General features: G+C 50.4%; 2 protein-coding genes across 2 annotated transcripts; one reads left to right on the forward strand and one right to left on the reverse strand.

The window, feature by feature from the left end:
• Positions 1 to 1,385: 1,385 nt before the first annotated feature.
• LOC105705662 (uncharacterized protein CXorf49) lies at positions 1,386 to 4,864 on the forward strand. Its single transcript, XM_012435586.2, is given in 6 exon segments — positions 1,386 to 1,986; positions 1,989 to 2,608; positions 3,193 to 3,349; positions 3,879 to 3,955; positions 4,230 to 4,275; positions 4,824 to 4,864. Coding segments are annotated over 6 exon segments (1,542 nt in total).
• Positions 4,865 to 15,549: 10,685 nt separating this feature from the next.
• On the reverse strand, positions 15,550 to 22,652 carry LOC110567182 (uncharacterized protein CXorf49). Its single transcript, XM_064368968.1, is given in 6 exon segments — positions 15,550 to 15,654; positions 19,098 to 19,158; positions 19,834 to 19,916; positions 20,178 to 20,269; positions 20,785 to 20,953; positions 21,483 to 22,652. Coding segments are annotated over 6 exon segments (1,680 nt in total).
• Positions 22,653 to 23,151: the final 499 nt, after the last annotated feature.

A 23,151-nucleotide genomic window follows, 5' to 3' on the forward strand; every position in this document is an offset into this window, starting at 1 on the left:
TTTGCTCAGGACCTCTCCTACTCCTGGAATGGTTAAGCTCTCTAAGAGTCGCAAACCTGCTGTGTGTAAATTGGTTTGTGATTTTAGTTTGCACCTTTAGGGTGAGTGATGATGAGCACCTTTGAGGTATCCTAGACCATTGGTTGGACTTCACACTTCATTGAATAAACGACAGTGGGGTCGGGGAGGCTGGGAGAAGTGGGAAAACTCTGGCCTGCCAAACCACCACACTCACATGCCAATCAACTCTCCTGGGCACACAGCCACGTGCCGACTTGATCACCTATTGTAAGAAAAAGAAATAAAAGGCATCCAAATTGGAAAGTAAGAAGCTCAATTATCTCTGCCTGTGGATGACATGATCTCACATGGAGAAAACCCTAACGTACACTCCACCAAAAAATGGTCAAAACTAATAGACAAAGCCAGCGAAGTTGCAGAATGGAAAAGCAACATGCAAAAATCACTCGCATTTCTATGCCCTAACAACAAACTATCCGAAAAAGACACGCGGGAAACCAACATATTTAGAATACCAGGAAAAGAACAAAACCCTTCGGAATACATTTATCCAGGGAGGTGAAAAATGTGCATAATGAAACTGATCGAACACTGATGAAAGACGCAAAAGACAAATAAAGACACATCTCGTGTTCATGAAGGGGAAGTTAGTTAAGATGCCCGTGTTACCCAAAGCCGTTACTGGTTCGACACAGTGAGTGAATCTCTAGGAAAACGGCAATGGGGTTTTTCGCAGCACTAGTAGAAACAACCTTAAAACCCCTGCTTCTTGACTGTGGGCCTCCCTGCCCATGTTCCTATTGGGTGCTACCTCTTGGTATAGAATGGATGCTTGCAGCTCCTCTGTGTGCCTGGTGCTTCACATGCATCACGACATTTACTCTCCCAAACTGATGACCTGGGGGCAGCTCTCCCCTTAACCCCTGCCTTACAGACGGGACACGTGGCTCTCCTTGGAAAGTAGGTGCCTGGCCAGAGGCAGCAGGATAGCAAGAAAGAGGTGGGTGGTGAGCTCCAGCGCGCACTCTGAATGGAGCGCAGCCAACCAGTCAAATGACAGGCGTCCGGGCAAACCAAGCGCCCGTGTCCCAATTAGGTAAAGCCCAGAGGCCTCGCTCAACAAGGGGTGTGCTGGTTGGCGAAGGACACACCGATGAGAAGGGAAGGTGAGGGCTTAGAGGGTGCGCAGAAGCCATGAGATGTCAGGGACATCTGTCGCCTGTGGTGAGGGCTGTGGTGTCCCGCAGGCCTTCCTGTTCCTGTTGCGTGGCCCCCTCAGCTGGGCTTGCCTGGTCTTAACTCTCCCCTCCCACCGTTACCAGGAAGACCGTCTCCCCACAGCCCATGCTGACTGGACTGGGGCCATGAGTTCCTCCGACGAGGTGTCCTTTTTGGAGGCCGGTTTCGGCCCAGAGGGTGGTGAACAGGCTGGCGCCCTAACTGCAAGCTCAGGAGCCCCACTGGGCCACGGCCACGTCCACAGCTTTCATTTGGGGGTGCTGCGAAGCAGTGAGTGCAAGAGCGTGGGCGAGAGTGGGTTCGCAGATCCAGGGGGCTTCAGTGTGGAGTCAGACAGCGAATTGATAGAGCAAGGAAGGGTGGTGCTCTGGGGCCGGGAAGCCCCGCCTGGCACCCTGGTCGACAACCAAGGGGATGGTGTGGACTACTCGTCCTACCTGGCCTAGGAGCCAGCCGCCATCATCCCACTGACCAGCATCCAGTGACACCCGTCCCCAGAAGGCACCGCTGCCAAAGGGTCTGCTGACAACTGGGCGGGACTGGAGGTCAGTCCCAGTGAGAGAGGCGCGCTGGGCCCCAGGCCTGGAAAAAGGCATCATGCCTCCGCCGGCCCTCTCCACGTCACTGGTCCTGGGGCAGGCCCGGCCTGGCAGCGCCTGCAAAGGGGCTCGAAGAGCAGATGGAGAATCCATGTGGATCCCCAGCAGCCCTCCTCGAAAGGCCCGCTGTGCTGTCTGTGGAAGACTCTGATTCCGTAGATGAGAGCTGCGACTTGCGGCCGATGAGGGTGGGCATTCACCGCAACGGAGGGAGCCAGGTCAAGCCCCAGAGCCCCAAGAAAACAGCAGGCACACGGAGGCACCGCAAGCAGCGTTTCTCACAGGTGCTGGGCTCTTTCCTGACCTCTGCTCCCCGCGGACTCACTCCACTTGTGTAGAGGCCAGCTGTGGGAGAGCTGGAGAAGTCTCCCCGGAAGAAATTGCAAAGCCGGGCCCGGGGAAATGTGGAGGTCAGGGCCAGCTGCTCAGGAGCTGCCACGACAGGGACCCTGCCCCGGGGCCCTCGGAGGAGGAAGATGGCCCAGGAGAAGAAGTCCCAAGGAGGTGCCTCTCAACTGGCCCTGGGGAGAGCATTTCCTATCTGCCGAGAGAGACTCTCAGCCACTCCCCAGGAGCTGGCCACCTTCCTGCCATTCTCAGGTGTGCGGCCGCAAGGGATGTCCAAGAAACTCCAAAAGCCTAAGCACAGCAGCCCTGCCAGGAAACCTGCGGGAAGTAGGACCAGGGAGTCCCAGGCTGCGGCCAGAGAGGATAATGACCCACATAGAGATGACGCCCCGGGGGCCCAAGTGAGTAGACCCTTCTCGCCCTCCTCTACTTCTTCAAACTCCTCCTCCTCTGTCTCTCCCCATGCCTCCTCTCTTCCAGCACACACCTGTTTACCCATGCCCACTCTGTCCCTTGCTCAAGGATTATCATCGGGAGCCCAGGGATACTAGAATGCCCAATCGGGGTCTTCCTTGTAAAGGCCCACGTTAAAGGGAGCACTAGGTGTGTGACGGGCATGCCTCTGGACACTCTGTAGGGTCCTGCCTCTTCCCCCAGAGGGGAGCTGGGATGGAAGGCAGGGCTGGCAGCTGGTTTGGATCGGGTGACCCCTTAAAGTGTGGGCTGCAAAGCTGGGGCATCTAGGCTCATCCACTTCCTGATTCCTCCTTCCTTAGCTGTAGCGCGATGTAGCCCGAGCCACCTGGCAGGGGGCCCGGCCAATCTCAGTATCCCCAGTGTTTTCCGTGGCTGGGCTGTGTCTCCGGCCTGGGGCTGACGGAGGGAGAAAGTGCTAATGAGATTAGGCTCCACAGTCTCCACCTTTCCACAACTTCTCCCCACGTGAAATCACTGCTTGCCCCACCGCAAGAAATTTCTGTTTTAGTTTCGCACTGACAGGCCAGGGCTGTCTTGCCTGTCCATGTGTCATGGAGAATTCAGCAGTGGCGACCCCAGCATCACAGCTCCCCAAATTCCAGGAACTTCAGAACCCTCGGCCTACAGCCTGGGAGGCCTCGGGCCCAGACGCCATGCAACCTCCAGTGAGTCTTGTGGATTTGATAGGGGTGGAGGGGAGAGGGGTCGGGGAGGGAGGGAAACCTCTGGCTCTGTTGCTTCTGGGGGCTCAGCCTTGTTCCCAGGCTTCCCTTCCCACCCAGGCAGCTGTCCCACGGGAAACGGGCTGTCGATGGGGCTGGCTCTGAGTGGGGTTTGTGTGATGGGGGGTGCTTTGGAGCAGAGCCCCAAACTCCAACTCTGGAAGGAGACTTTTGGCAGTACTGAGCCCTTTTCTGTTAAGTCCTGCTCAGCCACACTGCCCCTCCTAGGGCCTGCCTGTGGCTGCGGTGCTGCTGGTGTCCAACCCGGAGCCGAAACACTAGGGGGCCACAGGTGCACATGGGCTCACACTGGGGAACAGGGAAGGCAGTCCCACAGGGAGGGTTGGAGCTGCTGGGCAGAGCAGGGCCAACGTGTTGCCAGCAGAGGGTGATGCTGTCTCATGTTGGACCCTTGTAGGCCCTTTCCACCTCACCGGGAGGCTTGGAAGGGGAATTTTGTGGTCTCTATCAGGTGACCAGCAGCCATGTGTCCATCCTCTGAGACCGGAAAGGCAGCAACCGCGCCGGAGAGCCCAGGGCTGTCCTCGGGTAATGCTTTGTGTGGATCCTAGAAATAGAGGTCCACATTAGATGGTGGGACCCGTGTCAAGGTTAAACTGGTTCCTGGGTTCCCCAGGCCTCTGCCTTCCACACCCCACAGAGAGTGAGTGCCTCCTTTCCACTGAGGGTTCTGTGCCAATCCACCTCACCACCGGGCTGCAGGCTATGGGTGCTATAAGGGTTGGGGGAGAGAGGGAGGACAGGGAGAGACGGGGCCAGAATTGACTAAACTTTTCTCTTCCTCCCGTGTCTGGCGGTCTAGTGTGTCTGGTTGCAGAGGGAAGTTGAGGACCTTAGAGACCAACTAGGTATGACGGAGCCCTGGCTGGGGCAGGGATGGGCAGCGCTGTCTTTCTGCAGGTGCCGAGGGTGGGGGTGGGGTGCAGGTGCAGGCGGCATCACCGGGACTGACTTTCCTCTGGGGAAGAGAACCAAGCAGGCCTGGCCCTGGAGCCTTCCGTGCCTTTCCAGCTGGGGTGTGCGCAGACAGCAAGTGTCGTCTGAACTCCGTATACACTTTGTCCACGAGTCCCAGAGATCTCCTTCTCTTAGGGCCATTAGAGATACCGCATGCGTTTTCCCTTTAACTGCTGCCTGGTACAGCTTGTGCGGGTTTTGCTTGGTGGCTGGCGTGTCTGTCTTGGAAACACATTCTGAACGGTTCTGGGATGCCCCAACACCTGAGAACCACTTTCCTGCTTAGAAGGCATTTCCACCTTTACTTCAGGTGACCAGCGAGTGAGTCAGTACCAGGGCTGGTGGGGTTACAGGTTGCAGGGCTAGGCAGTTCCCCATGGGGGCAGGGGATGGGTTTCTGTTTCACTGGGTCTGGGGTGCCGGGTTCTGCCTGTTTCAGCGGCCATGCAGTACTTCACTGACAAGTCCCAGGACCACTGAAGTGAGTGTTGCACACACCATGCCCCTTGCCACAATCCTGGTAGCTTAGGAGGCCTGTGGGCTGGCCCTGGCTGGGGGCCTGTCCCTGAACCTGCTCTGTTTCACAGGATGGAGCCAGCGCCTTCCTACAAGATGTGCAGCTGCAACCTTTGGAGTCCCAGAGCTGCAGCCAAGCTGGTTCCTTTAGTATCCTCTTCAGCCAAGGCTCCCTCTCTTCCGCTATGTTTGCCCTCTTCCCACCGCAGTTCATAGCAGTTTCAAATAAAGTCGTTCTCATATTCTGTGTTCTGTGGTCTGCCCTCTCTGCGATTGTTGGGAGTGTTGGGGGGTGTGGGGTGTTGCTCTGTTCCCTGGTGCTGGAAGAACAGTTCCCCTGGATCTCTGTGGTGGGCCTCTCCCTGTGGGGCGCCTGGGCCGGCCTCTGAGCAGCAGCCCTGCACTGGGGCTCACCATAGTGCCCTGGGTCTAGGTGCCGTGGGGGCCCTGTCTGACCATAGGAGCATTTCCTCCCTTTCCTCGACATGCCCTGCTCATGGTCCCTCCCCTTCTCCTCGTACTTTAGGGTCTCACAGGTCCCCTTCTTCAGTGCTATTCTCCCTCCACTTCAGTAGTAACTGATAGCCTCCTTCCAGAGCCGTGTCTCTCTTGCCTTTCTTCCTGGGGTTCACTGTCCCAGTTCTGCCCTGTTGCCATCCTTTCCGTCGTAAGCATCCTTGCTCTCCCCCGTGGCCTGACGCCGGAGACCTTTCCTGCATGGTTATTTCTGTGCTGTTGAGGAACAGGATGGAGCTTATCCTCCCCTCTCAGGGGCGCAGTCCTCCTTCTGGAGCCATTATGTCCCTCCGGTGCCACCGCGTGCGCACAGGTCATCTGGGCCAGAAACCCACGTGGCATCCTCAGTTCCTCTCTCGGCTGTCACCTTTGAACCTCAGTTACCAAATCCCGTCAGGTCTCCTCCTCAGCTTCGGTAGCCAGGTGGAGGCAGAAGCCATATCCCGGTGGGTGGCCAAGCAAAAGGGAAGGCACAGGGAGTGCAGAAGAAAAGGGCGGGGTAGTCTCTTGGTTGGAGGTGGGGGCGATGAGTCTGTTCTGGAGCCTGCAGGCCAACTTGATCCTTGGTGTCCTATCAGCAGCCAACAGCGCCTTCTGCAGCCAGTTGGCTCCGTACCCTTGATTTGAAAATGGTCAGCTGCTTTCCATGGCAAGCGTGGATGCTAGGCCTGGCTGTTCTTGGATGGTCTCTGTCAAATATTGTTCCTCCACACCTAAGGCTGCAGGTTTTCTGGACAGGATGCTTCGTGTTCTTGCTCACTGTTCCAGACTGCCTTCAAGGTCACACGAGATTTCCTTGAGCTCCCTGTTTGCCCTTCACCCTCCCTGACAGTTGGGATCACTTCCTTCCTTCAGCTGGAATCGTGGGCTGGGCAGGCCCCAGACTCGGGCACAGATTCCGGTTCCAGTGAGGAGGTATGTATAGGTTCTGCCAGCTCCCATCACCAAGAGACTGGGTGTTGAGCAAACGAAGACAGGAGAAATGCAGATACCATTCAAGGTTATCGTGTGTATGTGTGTGTGCACCCCTGCATGCACCTGCTGAGGAACATTAAGTTTACTCTGCCCCCACGGCTCCCCTATGAAAGATACGTTTAGTTTGTGATTAGTGGTAGGCGAGTAATAGCTGCCTACCTGATGTATTTTTAAGTTATAAGTAAAAATAGAACACCTGTATATTAATGAGAATCACCTGACTAAGAGCAAATAAATACGTGGATTAAAGTCTGCTCGAAGCCTTCAGTTTGGAGAGCTGTCAGCCCCGCAGGCTCTCAGGCTGTTGGTTCCCCAGGATAGATCCATTCTGTTGTGCTATCTGGGTGTCTGCCTCTCAAATACCTTCAGTGCCACCTGGGCAGGGGTCTCCCGTCTAAGCTGGATCTCGTTAAGTGGCACCCAAGTGTGGGGACTCGAACCAGGGATAAAGAGTTGCCTGAGCAATGGAGAAAGGAGAGGCTAAGCTGAAGGTATCCCGAGTACTATTAGAAAAAAATCCCCAGGGTAAACTGGGGAGCTCGGAAGTACCCCAGGAACGTTTGAGAAACAAATCCCCCAGGTGAGTTAGAGGGGAGCCTGGAAGTAGGCCGAGAATGTTAGTAAAATCTCACAGGGTGAGCTGGGGGAGCTCTGAATTAGCCTGAGAACGTTTGAAAAAATCTCCCAGGGTGGCAGCTGGGGGAGCTCGGTAATATTGGGGTAACATGGGACAGAGATCAAGTAAACGCCGGGCTTATTTGGTGTGGCCTGTTTGGGCTTTGGTGCATTCTGCCCTGGAGGTGTTGAGGAGAACATTCAGGAGAGGGGAAGGAGTGTAATGAGCTGCGGACAGAGCTGGTTCTTGGTATGCACTTGGGAATCATATTAATCGGGGTGCTCTCCCTTGAGAGAGAAAGGGCTGATTCATGGAGTGGAAGCTGTGGTGAAGGATCCGTGAAGGATCGAATGGCAAAAGCAGAGCTGGGATCTACTTTTCACAAGAGGTGCTGTTCAATTCTAACACCTAGGAGGGCGTGGAATGGGATGAAGGGGATATCCCCAAACACAGGGACGGGTGCACGGGCTCTCAGAAAGCTGGAATTGGCTCCCGATCCTCTGTGGGATGAATGGGATGTCTCGGCACAATAATGGACCTGTAACATGTATGCCCCAGGCCATGGTCGGGCAGAGCCTTCCGCTTCTAGGGGAAATAAGTGCAAAATCCGAGGCTCCTGGGATTAGAGGACTCCATCTGGGCCCCAGTGGAGAGGAGGAGGTCGAATCCCTTCCCTCAATCAGTGCCCCCTCTTGCTCTTTCCTTAAGCCTCCTCTCCCACCAAGAGGAATGTGGGGCGTGGCCTGAAGAGTCTTAGATCCCCCTCCTCCTGCCTTGTCCTACCACTCAGCTCTGATGGGCTCCGGAGCTCTGCCGAGCTGCGTGCCTGCCCTTCATGCAGCCGCAGTGGCGGAGCCCTGAGCAGAATCCCACCTGCACCAGGTGCCGGGGCTCCCACAGGGACATCTCCAGATGGGAACTCTCACTCTGCCCACAGAAAAGAGCGTGTCCTTTTCAGACTCCAGCTAGGGCTGAAGGTGTGTGAGTCTCCTCGGATGCCCACCAGCCAGAGTCCCCAAGGGTGGCCATCCAGGCCATGGCGCAGGCCCAGGGCACCGCACACAGGGATGTGAGATGGCAATCGTAGGATCACAGTGGTCATGGTGAGTAACATCCATTGACTTTAGCCCACCTGGAACACACTCCTGGGTGAGCTCGGACAACCTCATGCACATCTGTCCTCAACCTCCATGCCGAGAACTCCTTTCCTCCACACCTGTGTTTGCCAGGTACAACAGCCACGTAGGCTGTGGCTGCCAGGGCATCGGTGCAAACTCTATCTGCGGGATTCCAGGGTGCCCTGTTCATATGATCCAACGTGAACAGTGCCCCTGTGGTTATGCAATGTTGAAGTCCAGTCACTAACATGCAGAGCAAGGAACAGAAGGTTGGCAGGGTTTTGGAACCCTCCCGTTTGCCCCACCCTGATCACTACTTCCCCCTTTGCACACCCCAGAGGTAATTACTCTGCTGACTTTTCAAATAATCACTCACTTTTTTTAAAGGATTAATAATTCCCAGTTAACAACCCTCACCAAGATATAAAAGTTAGAGGCAGTTAAATGTAAAATTATGTATAGATATGTAGATATATTTTAAATATATCTGGGATACATGTGCAGAACATACAGGTATGTTACATAGGTATACATGTGCCTTGGTGGTTTGCTGCACCCATCAGCCGGTCATCTACATTAGGTATTTCTCCTAATGCTATTCCTCCCCTAGCCCCTGATCCCCCAACAGGCTCTGGTGTGTGATGTTCCCCTCCCTGTGTCCATGTATTCTTATTGTTCAACTCCCACTTATGAGTGAGAACATGCGGTGTTTGATTTTCTGTTCTTGTGTTAGTTTGCTGAGAATGATGGTTTCCAGCTTCATCCATATCCCTGCAAAAGACATGAATTCATCCTTTTTTATGGCTGCATAGTATTCCATGGTGTATACGTGCCACATTTTCTTCATCCAGTCTATCCTTGATGGGCATTTGGGTTGGTTCTGAGTCTTGCTATTGTAAACAGAGCTGCAATGAACATGTGTGTGCGTGTGTCTTTATAGTATAATGATTTACAATCCTTTGGGTATATACCCAGTAATAGAATTGCTGGGTCAAATGGTATTTCTTGTTCTAGATCCTTGAAGAATCGCCACACTGTCTTCCACAATGGTTGGACTAATTTACACTCCCACCAACAGTGTAAAAGTGTTCCTACTTCTCCACATCCTCTCCAGCATCTGTTGAAGTTCTTGACTTCTTAATGATAGCCATTCTAACTGACATGAGATGTTATATCATTGTGGTTTTGATTTGCTTTTCTCTAATGACCAGTGATGATGAGCTTTTTTTTTTTCATTTTTTTTTTGGCCACATAAATCTGTTCCTTTGAGAAGTGTCTGTCTGTATCCTTCATCCCACTTTTTGATGGGGTTGTTTTTTTTTCTTGTAAATTTCTTTAAGTTCTTTGTATATTCTGGCCATTAGCCCTTTGTCAGGTGGATAGATTGCAAAACTTTTCTCCCATTCTATAGGTTGTCTGTTCATTCTGATGATAGTTTATTTTGCTGTGCAGAGCTCTTTAGTTTAATTAGATCCCATTTGTCAATTTTGGCTTTTGTTGTCATTGCTTTTGTTGTTTTAGTCATGAAGTCTTTGCCCATGCCTATGTCCTGAATGGTACTGTCTAGGTTTTCTTCTAGGGTTTTTATGGTTTTTGGTCTTACATTTCAGTCTTAAATACATCTTGAGTTAATTTTTGTAGAAGGTGTAAGGAAGCAGTGCAGTCTCAGTTTTCTGTATATGGCTAGTCAGTTTTCCCAACACTATTTATTAAATAGGGAATCCTTTCCCCATTGCTTGTTTTTGTCAGGTTTGTCAAAGATCAAATGGTTGCAGAAGTGTGGCATTATTTCTGGGGCCTCCGTTCTGTTCCATTGGTCTATATATCTGTTTTGGTACTAGTACCATGCTGTTTTCATTACTGTAGCCTTGTAGTATAGTTTAAAGTCAGGTAATGTGATGCCTGAAGCTTTGTTTTGTTTTTGTTTTTGTTTTGTTTTGCTTAGGCTTGTCTTGGCTATACAGACTTTTTTGGTTCCATATGAAATGTAAAGTAGTTTTTTCCAATTCTGTGAAGAAAGTCAATGGTAGCTTAATGGGGATAGCATTGAATCTATAAATTACTTTTGGCAGTATGGCCATTTTCACAATCTTGATTCTTCCTATCCATGAGCATGGAACGTTTTTCCATTTGTTTGTTGCCTCTCTTATTTCTTTGAACAATGGTTTGTAGTTCTCCTTGAAGAGGTCCTTCACATCCCTTATAACATGTATTCCTCGGTGTTTAATTCTCTTTGTAGCAATTGTGAATGGGAGTTCACTCATGATTTGGCTCTCTGTCTATTATTAGTGTATAGGAATGCTTGTGATTTTTGCACATTGATTTTGTATCCTGACAGTCTGCTGAAGTTGCTTCTCAGCTTAAGGAGATTTTAGGCTGAGACGATGGGGTCTTCTAAATACACAACCATGTCATCTGCAAACAGAGACAATTTGACTTCCTCTCTTCCTGTGTGAATACCCTTCATTTATTTCTCTTGCCTGATTGCCCTGGCCAGAACTTCCAATACTATGTTTAATAGGGGTGGTGAGAGAGAACATCCTTGTCTTGTGCCAGTTTTCAAAGGTAATGCTTACAGCTTATGTGCATTCAGTATGATATTGGCTATGGGTTTATCATAAATAGCTCTTATTATTTTGAGATATGTTCCATCAATACCTAGTTTATTGAGAGTTTTTAGCATGAAGGGATGTTGAATTTTATCAAAGACCTTTTCTGCATCTATTGAGATAAACGTGTGTTATTTGTCATTGGTTCTGTTTATGTGATGGATTACGTTTATCGATTTGCGTATGTTCAACAAGCCTTGCATCCAAGGGATGAAGCCAACTCGATCGTGGTGGATAAGGTTTTTGATGTGCTGCTGGATTTGGTTTGCCAGTATTTTACTGAGGAGTTTTGCATCGATGTTCCTCAGGGATATTGGCCTGAAATTTCATTTTTCTGTGTGTGTCTCTGCCAGGTTTTGATATCAGGATGATGCTGGCATTAAACAATGAGTTAGTGAGGAGTCCCTCTTTTTGTATCATTTGGAATAGTTTCAGAAGGAATGGTATCAGCCCCTCTTTGTACGTCTGGTAGAATTCAGCTGTGAATCCATCTGGTCCTGGGCTTTTTTGGTTGGTAGGCTATTAATTACTGCCTCAATTTCAGACCTTGTTATTGGTCTATTCAGGGATGCGATTTCTTCCTGACTTAGTCTTGGGAGAGTGTATGTGTCCAGGAATTTATCCATTTCTTCTAGATTTTCTTGTTTATTTGCTTAGAGGTGTTTATAGTATTCTCTGGGGGTAGTTTGTATTTCTGTGGGATTCATGGTGATATCTCCTTTCTCATTTTTTGTTGTGTCTATTTTATTCTTCTCTCTTTTCTTATTCATTAGTTTGGCTAGCAGTCTATATTGTTGATCTTTTCAAAAAACCAGCTCCTGGATTCATTGATTTTTTTTTTTTAAAGGGTTTTTCGTGTCTCTCTCTCCTTCAGTTCTGCTGCTCTGATCTTAGTTATTTCTTGTCTTCTGCTGGCTTTTGAATTTGTTTGCTCTTGCTTCTCTAGTTATTTTAATTGTGATGTGAGGGTGTCAATTTTAGATCTTTCCTGCTTTCTCCTGTGGGCATTTAGTGCTATGAATTTCCCTATAAACACTGCTTTAGCTGTGTTCCAGAGATTCTGGTACATTGTGTCTTTTTTCTCACTGTTTTCAAAGAACTTACTGATTTCTGCCCTCACTTTGTTATTTACCCAGCAGTCATCCAGGAGCAGGTTGTTCAGTTTCCATGTAGTTATGCAGTTTTGAGTGAGTTTCTTAATCCGGAGTTCTAATTTGATTGCACTGTGGTCTGAGAGACTGTTTTTTATGATTTCCATTCTTTTGCATTTGCTGAGGAGTGTTTTACTTCCAATTATGTGGTCGATTTTAGAATAAGTGTGATATAGTGCTGAGAAGAATGTATTTTCTGTTGATTTGTGGTGAAGAGTTCTGTAGATGTTTATTAGGTCTGCTTGGTCCAGAGCTGAATTCAAGTCCTGAATAGCCTTCTTCATTTTCTGTCTCGTTGATTTGTCTAATATTGACAGTGGGGTGTTAAAGTCTCCCACTGTTATTGTGTGGGAGTCTAAATCTCTTTGTAGGTCATTAAGAATTTGCTTTATGCATCTAGGTGCTCCTGTATTGGGTGTGTATACAGTTAGGATAGTTAACTCTTCTTGTTGCATTGATCCCTTTACCATTATGTAATGCCCTTCTTTGTCTTTTTAAATTTTTGTTGGTTTAAAGTCTGTTTTATCAGAGACTAGGATTGCAACTCCTGCTTTTTTTGCTTTCCATTTGCTTGGTAAATCTTCCTCCATCCCTTTATTTTGACCCTATGTGTGTCTGTGTATGTGAGATGGGTCTCCTGAATACAGCACACTGATGGGTCTTGATTCTTTTTTTTTTTTTTTTTTTTTTTTTTTGAGATGGAGTTTCACTCTTGTTACCCAGGCTGGAGTGCAATGGCGCGATCTCGGCTCACCGCAACCTCCGCCTCCTGGGTTCAGGCAATTCTCCTGCCTCAGCCTCCTGAGTAGCTGGGATTACAGGCACACGCCACCGTGCCCAGCTAATTTTTTATTTTTAGTAGAGATGGGGTTTCACCATGTTGACCAGGATGGTCTCGATCTCTTGACCTTGTGATCCACCCGCCTCGGCCTCCCAAGGGTCTTGATTCTTTATCCAATTTGCCAGTCTGTGTCTTCTAATTGGGGCATTTAGTCCATTTACATTTAAAGTTAATATTGTTATGTGTGAATTTGGTTCTGTCATTATGATGCTAGCTGGTTGTTTTGCCTGTTAATTGATGCAGTTTCTTTATAGTGTCAATGGTCTTTACAATTTGGTATGTATTTGCAGTGGCTGGTACCAGTTTATCCTTTCCATGTTTAGTGCTTCCTTCAGGAGCTCTTGTAAGGCAGGCCTGGTGGTGACAAAATCTCTCAGCATTTGCTTGTCTGTCAAGGATTTTATTTCTCCTTTACATATGAAGCTTAGATTGATTGGATATGAAACTCTGGGTTGAAAATTCTTTTCTTTAAGAATGTCGAGGCCAGGCGCGGTGACTCAAGCCTGTAATCCCAGCACTTTGGAAGGCCGAGGCGGGTGGATCACGAGGTCAAGAGATCGTCAGACCATCCTGGTCAACATGGTGAAACCCCGTCTCTACTAAAAATACAAAAAATTAGCTGGGCATAGTGGCGCTTGCCTGTAATCCCAGCTACTCCAGAGGCTGAGGCAGGAGAATTGCCTGAACCCGGAGGCAGAGGTTGCGGTGAGCCGAGATCGCGCCATTGCACTCCAGTCTGGGTAACAAGAGTGAAACTCCGTCTCAAAAAAAAAAAAAAAAAAAAAAAAAGAATGTCGAATATTGGCCCTGACTCTCTTCTGGCCTGTAGGGTTTCTGCAGAGATCCTCTGTTAGTCTGATGGACTTCCCTTTGTGGGTAACCAGACCTTTCTGTCTGGCTGCCTTTAACATTTTTTCCTTCATTTCAACCTTGGCCAATCTGACGATTATGTGTCTTGGGGTTGCTCTTCTCAAAGAGTATCTTTGTGGTGTTTTCTTTGTTTCCTGAATTTGAATGTTGGCATGTCTTGCTAGGTTGGGGAAGTTCTCCTGGATAATGTCCTGAAGAGTGTTTTCCAACTTAGTTCCATTCTCCCCATCACTTTCCAGTACACCAATCAAACATAGGTGTGCTCTTTTCACGTAGTCCCGTATTTCTTGGAGGCTTTGTTCATTTCTTTTCATTCTTTTTTCTCTAATCTTGTCTTCACACTTTGTTTCATTAAGTTGATCTTCAATCTCTGATATCCTTTCTTCCGCTTGATCGATTCAGCTATTGATACTTGTGTATGCTTCATTAAGTTTTCGTGCTGTTTTTCAGCTCCATCAGGTCATTTACGTTCTTTTCTAAACTCGTTATTCTAGGTAGCAATTCCTCTAACCTTTTTCCAAGGTTCTTAGCTTCCTTGCATTAGGTTAGAACATGCTCCTTTAGCTTAGAGGAGTTTGTTATTACCTACCTTCTGAAGCCTACTTCTGTCACTTCATCAAACTCCTTCTCTGTCCAGTTTTGTTCCCTTGCTGACAAGGAGCTATGATCTTTTGGAGGAGAATAGGTGTTCTGGTTTTTGGATTTTTCAGCCTTTTTGTGCTGGTTTTTCCTCATCTTTGTGGATTTATCTACCTTTGGTCTTTGATGTTGGTGACTTTCAAATGGGGTTTTTGTGTGGACGTCCTTTCTGTTGATGTTGAAGCCATTTCTTTCTGTTTGTTAGTTTTCCTTCTAACACTCGGGTCTCTCTGCTGCAGGTCTGCTGGTGTTTGCTGGCGGTCCACCACAGACCCTGTTTGCCTGGGTATCACCAGCAGAGGCTGCAGAACAGCAAAGATTGCTGCCTGTTCCTTCCTCTGGAAGCTTCGTCCCAGACGGGCACTGCCAGATGCCAGCCAGAGCCCTCCTATGTGAGGTGCCTGTCGACCCTTGCTGGGAGGTGGCTCCAAGTCAGGAGGCATGGGGATCAGGGACCTACTCGAGGAGGTCCTCGAGTTTGTCCCTTAGTAGAGCTCAAGAGCTCTGCTGGGAAATCTGGTGCTCTCTTCAGAGCTGGCAGGCAGGAAGTGTGCTTAAGCTGCCCCCACAGCTGCCCCTTCCCCCAGGTGCTGTTTCAGGGAGATGGGAGTTTGTTTTTTTTTTGAGACGGAGTTTCGCTCTTGTTACCCAGGCTGGAGTGCAATGGCGTGATCTCGGCTCACTGCAACCTCCGCCTCCTGGGTTCAGGCAATTCTCCTGCCTCAGCCTCCTGAGTAGGTGGGACTACAGGCATGCGCCACTATGCCCAGCTAATTTTTTGTATTTTTAGTAGAGACGCGGTTTCACCGTGTTGACCAGGATAGTCTCAATCTCTTGACCTCGTGATCCACCTGCCTCGGCCTCCCAAAGGGGAGATGGGAGTTTTATCTATGATCCCCTGACTGGGGCTGCTGCCTTTCTTTCAGAGATGTCCTGCCCAGAGAGGAGGAATCTAGAGAGGCAGTCTGGCTACAGCGGCTTTGCTGAGCTGTGGTGGGCTCTGTCCAGTTCCAACCTCCCGGCATCTTTGTTTACACTTAGGGGAAAACTGCCTACTCAAGCCTCAGTAATGGCAGATGTCCCTAACTCCCCCACCCCCACCAAGCTCTAGCATCCCAGGTCTACTTCAGACTGCTGTGCTGGCAGTGAGAATTTCAAGCCAGTGGATCTTCGCTTGTTGGGCTCCATGGGAGTGGTATTCACTGAACTAGACCACTTGGCTCCATAGCTTCAACCCTCTTTCCTGGGGAGTGAACAGTTCTGTCTCGCTGGCATTCCAGGAGCCACTGGGGTATGACAAAAAAACTCCTACCGCTAGTTCAGTGTCTGCCCAAACAGCCATCCAGTTTTGTGCTTGAAACTCAGGGCCCTGGTGGAGTAGGCACCCGAGGGAATCTCTTGGTCTGTGGGTTGGGAAGACTGTGGGAAAAGTGGGAAAAGTGTAGTATCTGGGCTGGAGTGTGCCATGCCTCACAGCACAGTGAGTATGTGTGTGATAATGTAATATTCTTTTCCAATTTTGGACTACAGTTGAATAAACATTTTAACTATCTAAAAACATTTATACTGAATAGTGTTATGGTTTTTTGAATAATGAATTTGGTTTTGTAAATATGTATTTCCTGATGTGGTTTTTGTGAGAAACTCTAAATCTTTTTTAAATTATATCCTCGTATAATTGGCATGAGCTAAATAATAGTTTGTAGGTGATTTGCATTGTACGATAACTGCGAGACTTTTAGAATTATAAAAATATTTATTAACTTTTAGTGTGTTGTTTAAACAAATGATTGGAACATATTGAAGGTATGAGTAGGATTTTTCTGAGTATTTCAGATGTGTACTTGGGCTAGCTTTCTTGTCTTTTTCAAGACAAAGTAGTATCTTTTCTCTTAAAATCAGTAAATCTGTTTTCTTGTTACAAACAAGTTTACAATTTTAACTACTATTAGGCATACAGTTTAGTAGTATTAACTACATCCCCATTGCTGTACAACTGTCACCACGATCAATCTCTACAAGTTGTTTCATCTTCCCAAACTGAAACTATGTACCCATGAAATAACCCCTGTTTCCTCTTCCCCCACTCAGATGCTGGCAAACAGCATTCTGTTTTCTGTTGGGATGAATTTGATTACTCTAGGTACTTCATATAAATTGAATCATACAGTAATTGTCCTTTGGTGGCTTCAGAGCTTAGCATAATGTCCTGAAGGTTCATTCATGTTGAATCATATGACAGGATTTTCCTTTTATAGAGGCCACATAATATTTCATTGTATGTATGTGCAGCATTGTAGAATCCATGCATCCACTGATGGAGAGTCAGGTTGTTTCTTCCTCCTGGCTATTGTGAATAATGCTGCCATGAACATGGGTGTGCAAATGTATATTCAAGATGTTTTCTCAGGTCTTCTGGCTATTTACCTAGAAGTGGAATTGATGGATCATATTTAGGTAATTCTATTTTTAAATTTTGGAGAAAGTCCCATACTGTTTTTAATAGTGGGCACACCATTTCACATCCCCACTAGTGTAGAAGGGTTCCAGTTTCTGTTTTTTTTTCTTAATAGTGGTCATCCCAACAGGTGTGAGCTGATGTTGTGGTTCTGATTTGTATTTCCCTGATAATTAGTATCTTAGTTCAGACTGCTATAACAAAGTACCATAGACTGAGTGGCTTAAAGAACAACTGTTTATTTCCCACAGTTTTGCAGACTGGGGAGTTCAAAGTAAAGGGGCTAGCAGTGTCTGGTGATGGCTCTCTTTATGATGCATGAGAAGCACTGTGCACACAAAGGAGCTTCAAGCTTCTGTGCAACACCAAAAGCTAGCACCTGATAGGAACACAGGCAGAGAGGCTCACAGTCAAGAAGCAGGGGTTTTAGAGTTGTTTCTGCTAGTGCTGTGAAAAACACCATTGTCATTTTCCTAGGGACTCACTGCGTTGAACCTATAAGGCTTTGGTTAGCATGGGCATGTTAACTATCTTCCTGTTCATGAACATGGGATATGTCTCCATTTATTGGTCTCTGTGTCTTTCATCAGTGCTTGATGGGTTTCAGTGTACACACCTTTCACTTCCCTGGATAAATGTATTCCAGAGGGTTTTATTCTTGTCCTGGTATTCTAAATACGTTGGTTTCCTGGGTGTTTTTTTCAGGTAGTTTGTTGTTCGGACATAGAAATGTGAGTGATTTTCACATGTTGCTTTTGCACTCTGTAACTTTGCTGACTTTGTTTATTGGTTGTGACCGTTTTTTGTTGCAGTGTCCATCAGGGTTTTCTCTATGTGAGATCAAGTCATCTGCAGGCTGAGAAATTTGAGCTTCTTAGTTTCCAATTTGCTTGCTTTTTATTTCTTTTTCTTAGAATAGGTGATCGAATAGTCACATGGCTGTGCCCACAAGGGTTGATTGGCATGTGGGTATGGTATTTGGCAGGCCAGAGTTTTTATTTCTAAGAGTTCGTCCCACTCCACGCCCTCCTAGGTTTTAGAATTGAAAAAGACCTCTTGTTTAAGGTAGATCCCAGCCCCGGTTTTGTGCATTTGAGCCTTCACAAACCCTTCACCAGTGCCTCCACTCTGAATCAGCCCTTTCTCCCTCAAGGGAGAGCACCCTTGATTAATTTGATTCCCAAGCGGGTGCATGCATGTGCGCCCACACATATACACACATACACACACACACATGTGAAACAAACACACAGGGCCAGGTACGCACATGCCTGTAATCCCAGCACTCTGGGAGGCTGAGGTGGGCAGATCACTTGATGTCAGCAGTTCGAGACCAGACTGGCCAACATGGTGAAATCCCTGTATCCACACCTGCCCTGGAAAGCAGGTGGCCATTTTCAAATCAAGGGTATGGAGTCGACCAGCTGCAGAAGGGGCTGTTGGCCACCTATAGGGCACCAAGGATGTGGAAGCCACCTTCCATGTAGCTGCAGGTGGGCAGTTTCCACCAGGTTGGAGTGCAGGCTCCAAAACAGACTCAGTGCCCCCACCTTCAACCAAGAAACTACCCCGCCCTTCTCATCCGTGCCTCCTGTGCCTTCCCTTTTGCTCAGCCACCCACCAGGATGTGGTTTCTGCCTCCACCTGGCTACTGATACTAAGGGGGGACACCTGATGGGATTTGGGTAAGTGAGGTTCAAAGGTGAGGGCTAAGAGAGGAACTGAGGATGCTGCGCGGGTTTCTGGCCCAGGCGACTTTTGTGTGTGGTGGCACCAGAGGGACATAATGGCTCCAGAAAGAGGACTGGGCCCCTGAGAGGGAAGATGAACTCAGTGATCCTCCTCCACAGCACAGAAATAACCGTGCAGGTAAGGTCTGTGGCATCAAGTCTCGGGGGAAAGCAAGAATGCTGGTGACAGAAAGGACAGTGACAGGGCAGAACCGTGACAGTGAATTGCAGGAGGAAAGGTGAGAGAGACCAGGGTTCTGGAAGGCGTCTGTCAGTTCCTGCTGCAGGGGAGGGAGAAAAGCACTGAAGAAGGGGACCTGTGAGACCCCAAAGTAGGAGGACAAGAGGAGGAACCATGAGCAGGGCATGTCGGGGAAACGGAGGAAATGCTCCTGTAGCCAAACAGGACCCCCACAGCACCTGGACCCAGGACACTATGGTGAGCCCCAGTGCAGGGCTGCTGCTCAGAGGTTGGCCACAGAGCTCCAGGGGAACTGTCCTTCCAGTGCCAGGGAACCGGGCAACACCCCACACTCCCCAACACTCCCAATAATTGCAGAGGGCAGACCACATAACACAACCTGAGAACAACTTTATTTGAAACTGCTTTGGAAAGGGGGGAAATGTATCAGAAGTGGGGAGCCCTGGCTGATGAAGATATGGAGGGAACCCACCTGGCTGCCCCTCAGGAGCTCCAAAGGTAGCAGCTGCTTGTAGGAAGATGCTGGCTCCATCCTGTGAAACAGAGCAGCCTCAAAGACGGGCCCCCAGCCAGGGCCAACCCACAGCCCTCCTACGCTACCAGGATTGTGGGAAGGGGCATGGTGTGTGCAGCACTCATGTCAAAGGTCCTGAAATTTATACATGAGGAAGATCATGTCGGCTGAAACAGAGAGGCAGAACAAGCACTCCAGACCCAGGGAAACAGAAACCCACCCTTTCCCTCTTCCACCCCTTCCCCCAGTGCACAGTGGGGAACCGCCTAGCCCTGCAACCCATAACCCCAGCAGCCCTGGGACTGACTCACCCACCGGTAAACCTGAAGTAAAAATGGAAATGCCTTCTAAGCAGGAAAGGGGTTCTCAGGTGTTGGGGCATCCCAGAACCATTCAGAACCTGTTTCCAAGACAGATACGCCAGCCACCAAGCAAAACCCGCACAAGCCGTACCAGGCAGCAGTTAAAGGGAAAACGCATGCGGTATCTCTAATGGCCCTAAGAGAAGGAGATCTCTGGGACTCGTGGACAAAGTGTATACGGAGTTCAGACGACACTTGCTGTCTGTGCACGCCCCCAGCTGGAAAGGCACAGAAGGCTCCAGGGCCAGGCCTGCTTCTTGGTTCTCTTCCCCAGAGGAAAGTCAGTCCCGGTGATGCCGCCTGCACCTGCACCCCACCCCCACCCTCGGCACCTGCAGAAAGACAGCGCTGCCCATCCCTGCCCCAGCCAGGGCTCCGTCATACCTAGTTGGTCTCTAAGGTCCTCAACTTCCCTCTGCAGCCAGACACGGGAGGAAGAGAAACGGTTAGTCAATTCTGGCCCCCTCTCTCCCTGTCCTCCCTCTCTCCCCCAGCCCTTATAGCACCCATAGCCTGCAGCCCGGTGGTGAGGTGGATTGGCACAGAACCCTCAGTGGAAAGGAGGCACCCACTCTCCGTGGGGTATGGAAGGAGAAGGGGGTGGGGGAAGACACTGAAACCAATTTAACCCGGACACGGGTCCCACCATCTAGTGTGGACCTGGATTTCTGGGAGCCACACAAAGCGTTACCCGAGGACAGCCCTGGGCTCCCGGGGGCGGCTGCTGCCTTTGCAGTCTTGGGGGATGGACAGGCCGCCGATGCTCACCTGAAAGAGAACACAAAACCCAGCTTCTAAGCCTCCCAGTGAGGTGGAAAGGGCCTTGAAGGGTCTAAGGTGAGTCAGCATCACCTTGTGCTGGCAACGCTTTGCCCAGCAGCTCCAACCCTCACCCTCCCTGTGGGACTGCCTTCCCTGTTCCCCAGCGTGAGCCCATGTGCACCTGTGGCCCCCTAGCATTGTGGCTCCTGGTAGGATGCCAGCAGCGGGGCCGCCACAGCCAGGCCTTGGGAGGGGCAGTGTGGCTGAGCAGGACTTAACAGAAAAGGGCTCAGTGCCGCTGAAAGTCTCCTTCCAGAGTTGGAGTCTGGGGTGCTGCTCCAAATCGCCCCCCACCACACAGATCCCACTCAGAGAGGACCATGTGGCTTCAGGCCAGCCCAGTAGACACCCCATTTCCCTTGGGACAGCTGCCTGGCTGGGCAGGGAAGCCTGGGAGCAAGGCTGAGCTTCCAGAAGAGACAAAGCTAGAGGCTTCCCTCCCTAAGCCCTCTCCCCTCCACCCCTATCAAACTCACAAGACTCACGGGGTCTGGGCACGAGACGTCTCACGATCAACGCCGAGGGCTGTGAGGGTCCTGGAACTTGGGGAGCTCTGATGGCGGGGTCCCCACTGCTACATTCTCCACGACCCACGGACAGGGAAATCACCTCCGGCTTGTGTGTGGGAAGCTGAAACAGCAATTTCTGAGTGGGGCTGGCGGTAAGTACACGTGAGGAGGGGTTGTGTTAAGGTGGGGACTCCAGACTAATCTCATTAGCACTTTCTCCCTCAGTCAGCCCCAAGACAGGAGGGCTTGCGTAACAGCTAGGGAAGGAGGGATTGGGAAGAGGATGAGTCTAGACGCCCAAGCTTTGCGGCCCACACTTTCAGGGGTCCCCCGATCCAAACCAGCTTCTCTCTGGGGTAGGAGCCTTCCATCCCAGCTCCTCCTGGGGGAGGAGGCAGGACAACTGCAGTGTCCAGAGCCGGGCCTGGCACACACCGAGTGCTCCCTTTAATGTGTGCCCCTACGAGGAGGACCCCAATCGGGCCTCCTAGTGTCCCTGGGCTCCTGATGACAACCCTCGAGCAAGGGATAGAGGGGGTATGGGTAAAGAGGTGTGTGCTGGAAGAGAGGTGGGCCACGGGGAGACAGGAGGAAGGGGAGGAGGAGAACAAGGAGGAGAAGGAGGAGTGCAGCAAAGAGAACCTACTCACTTGGGCCCTTGCGACCTCATCTCTATTTGGGTTGTTATCTTCTCTGGCCACAGCCTTAGACTCCCTGGTCTTTCTTCCCGCAGATTTCTTCCCAGGGCTGCAGTGCTTGAGCTCCTTGGGTCTCCCGGACTTCTCCAGGAGACTCACACCAGAGACTGGTGGGAAGCTGGCCGGATCCTGCGGAATTGTTGAGACTGTCTGTCCCCAGGCAGGAAAGGGTCCCTCCGGGGCCAGTTTTGGCTCACCCCCTAGGGATTTCTTCTCCTGGGCCACCTTCCTTCCTAGAGAGCCCCGGGGTACTAGCCCTGTAACGGCAGCTCCTGAGCAGCTGGGCCTGACCCCCACCTTTCCCCAGACCGTGCTCCGCGTTTTCTTCGAGGAAGACGCGTCCAGCTCTCCCACGGCGGGCTTCTCCACGGCTGGAGTGAGTCTGTGGGGAGCAGAGGTCAGGAGAGGACCCTGAACGTGAAGGTGACTCTCCCTGCAGTGGAAACTCGGGCGTCTGCAAGTGTCTGCTGGCTTCTTGGGGCTTCCGGGCTTGTCCTGAGAATCAGACTTGTGGGTAGACAGCCTGGCGGGGCCTTTTTCAGAGGGCTGCTGGGGATCCGCTTGGATGCTCTGTCTGCTCTTTGAGCCCCTTTCCGGGTTCTCCCAGGCCAGGCCCGTCCCAGGACCACTGAGGTAGAGAGGGCCAATGGAGACCTGTCACCGTTTTCCAGGGCTATGGCCCAGTGCGCCTCTCCCACTGGGACCAACCTTCAGGTCCGTCCAAATGTCAGCAGACCGTTTGGCAGCGGCGACTTCTAGGGATGGGCGTCTCTGGATGCTGAGTGGTGGCACGATGGCGGCTGGCTCCTATGCCGGGTAGGAAGAGTAGTCCACACCATCCCCTTGGTCGTTGACCGGGGTGCCAGGACTGCCTTCCTGACCCAAGAGCACCACCCTTCCCTGCTCTATCATTTCACTCTCAGACTCGAAGCTGAAGCCCTCAGGATCTGTGAACCTGCTCTTGCCCTTGCCATCGCCCTTGCTGCTGTGCAGCATGCTAAAATCGAGGTCGCGGCCATGGCCCAGTGGAGCTCCGGACCTCGTTGTGTGGGCACCGGCCGGCTGGCCACCCTCCAGGTTAAAACCAGTCCCCCAAACTGACACCTCATCAGGGAAGCTCATGGCGCCAGTCCGGGCAGCCTGGGCTGTAGGGAGACGGTCGTCCTGATAATGGTGGGAAGGGAGAACGGAACCCAGCTGAGCGGGCAATATGACAGGAACAGAGAGGCCTTCGGGACACCACTACCCTCACCACAGGCGGAAATAGGAGATGTCCCCGACAGTGCGCGGCTTCCACACGCCCTCTATACCTAAGCCACACCTTCTCATTGGTTCCCCCTCCGCCAACCAGCGTGCCTTTTTTTGGACGAGACCTCTGGGCTTTAACCAGTAGGGATGTAGACTCTTGGATTGCCCCGAAGCCCGTGGTTTGACTGGGTGGATGTATCTGGGTCCTGTCTTGGGGCAAGTGTGCACTGGAGCTCTCGATCCACCTCTTTCTTCCTGTCCTGCCACCTCTAACCGGGCACCTACTTTCCAATGAGAGCCATGTCTCTGATCCATCGTGTCCCATCTGTAAGATGGGGGTGGAGGGGAGAGCCACCCGCAGCTCATTAGCTTG

The sequence above is a fragment of the Aotus nancymaae genome, unplaced genomic scaffold (genome assembly GCF_030222135.1).
Source record: "Aotus nancymaae isolate 86718 unplaced genomic scaffold, 86718_ANA_hifiasm-v0.15.2.pri h1tg000081l, whole genome shotgun sequence".
NCBI lineage: Eukaryota > Metazoa > Chordata > Mammalia > Primates > Aotidae > Aotus > Aotus nancymaae.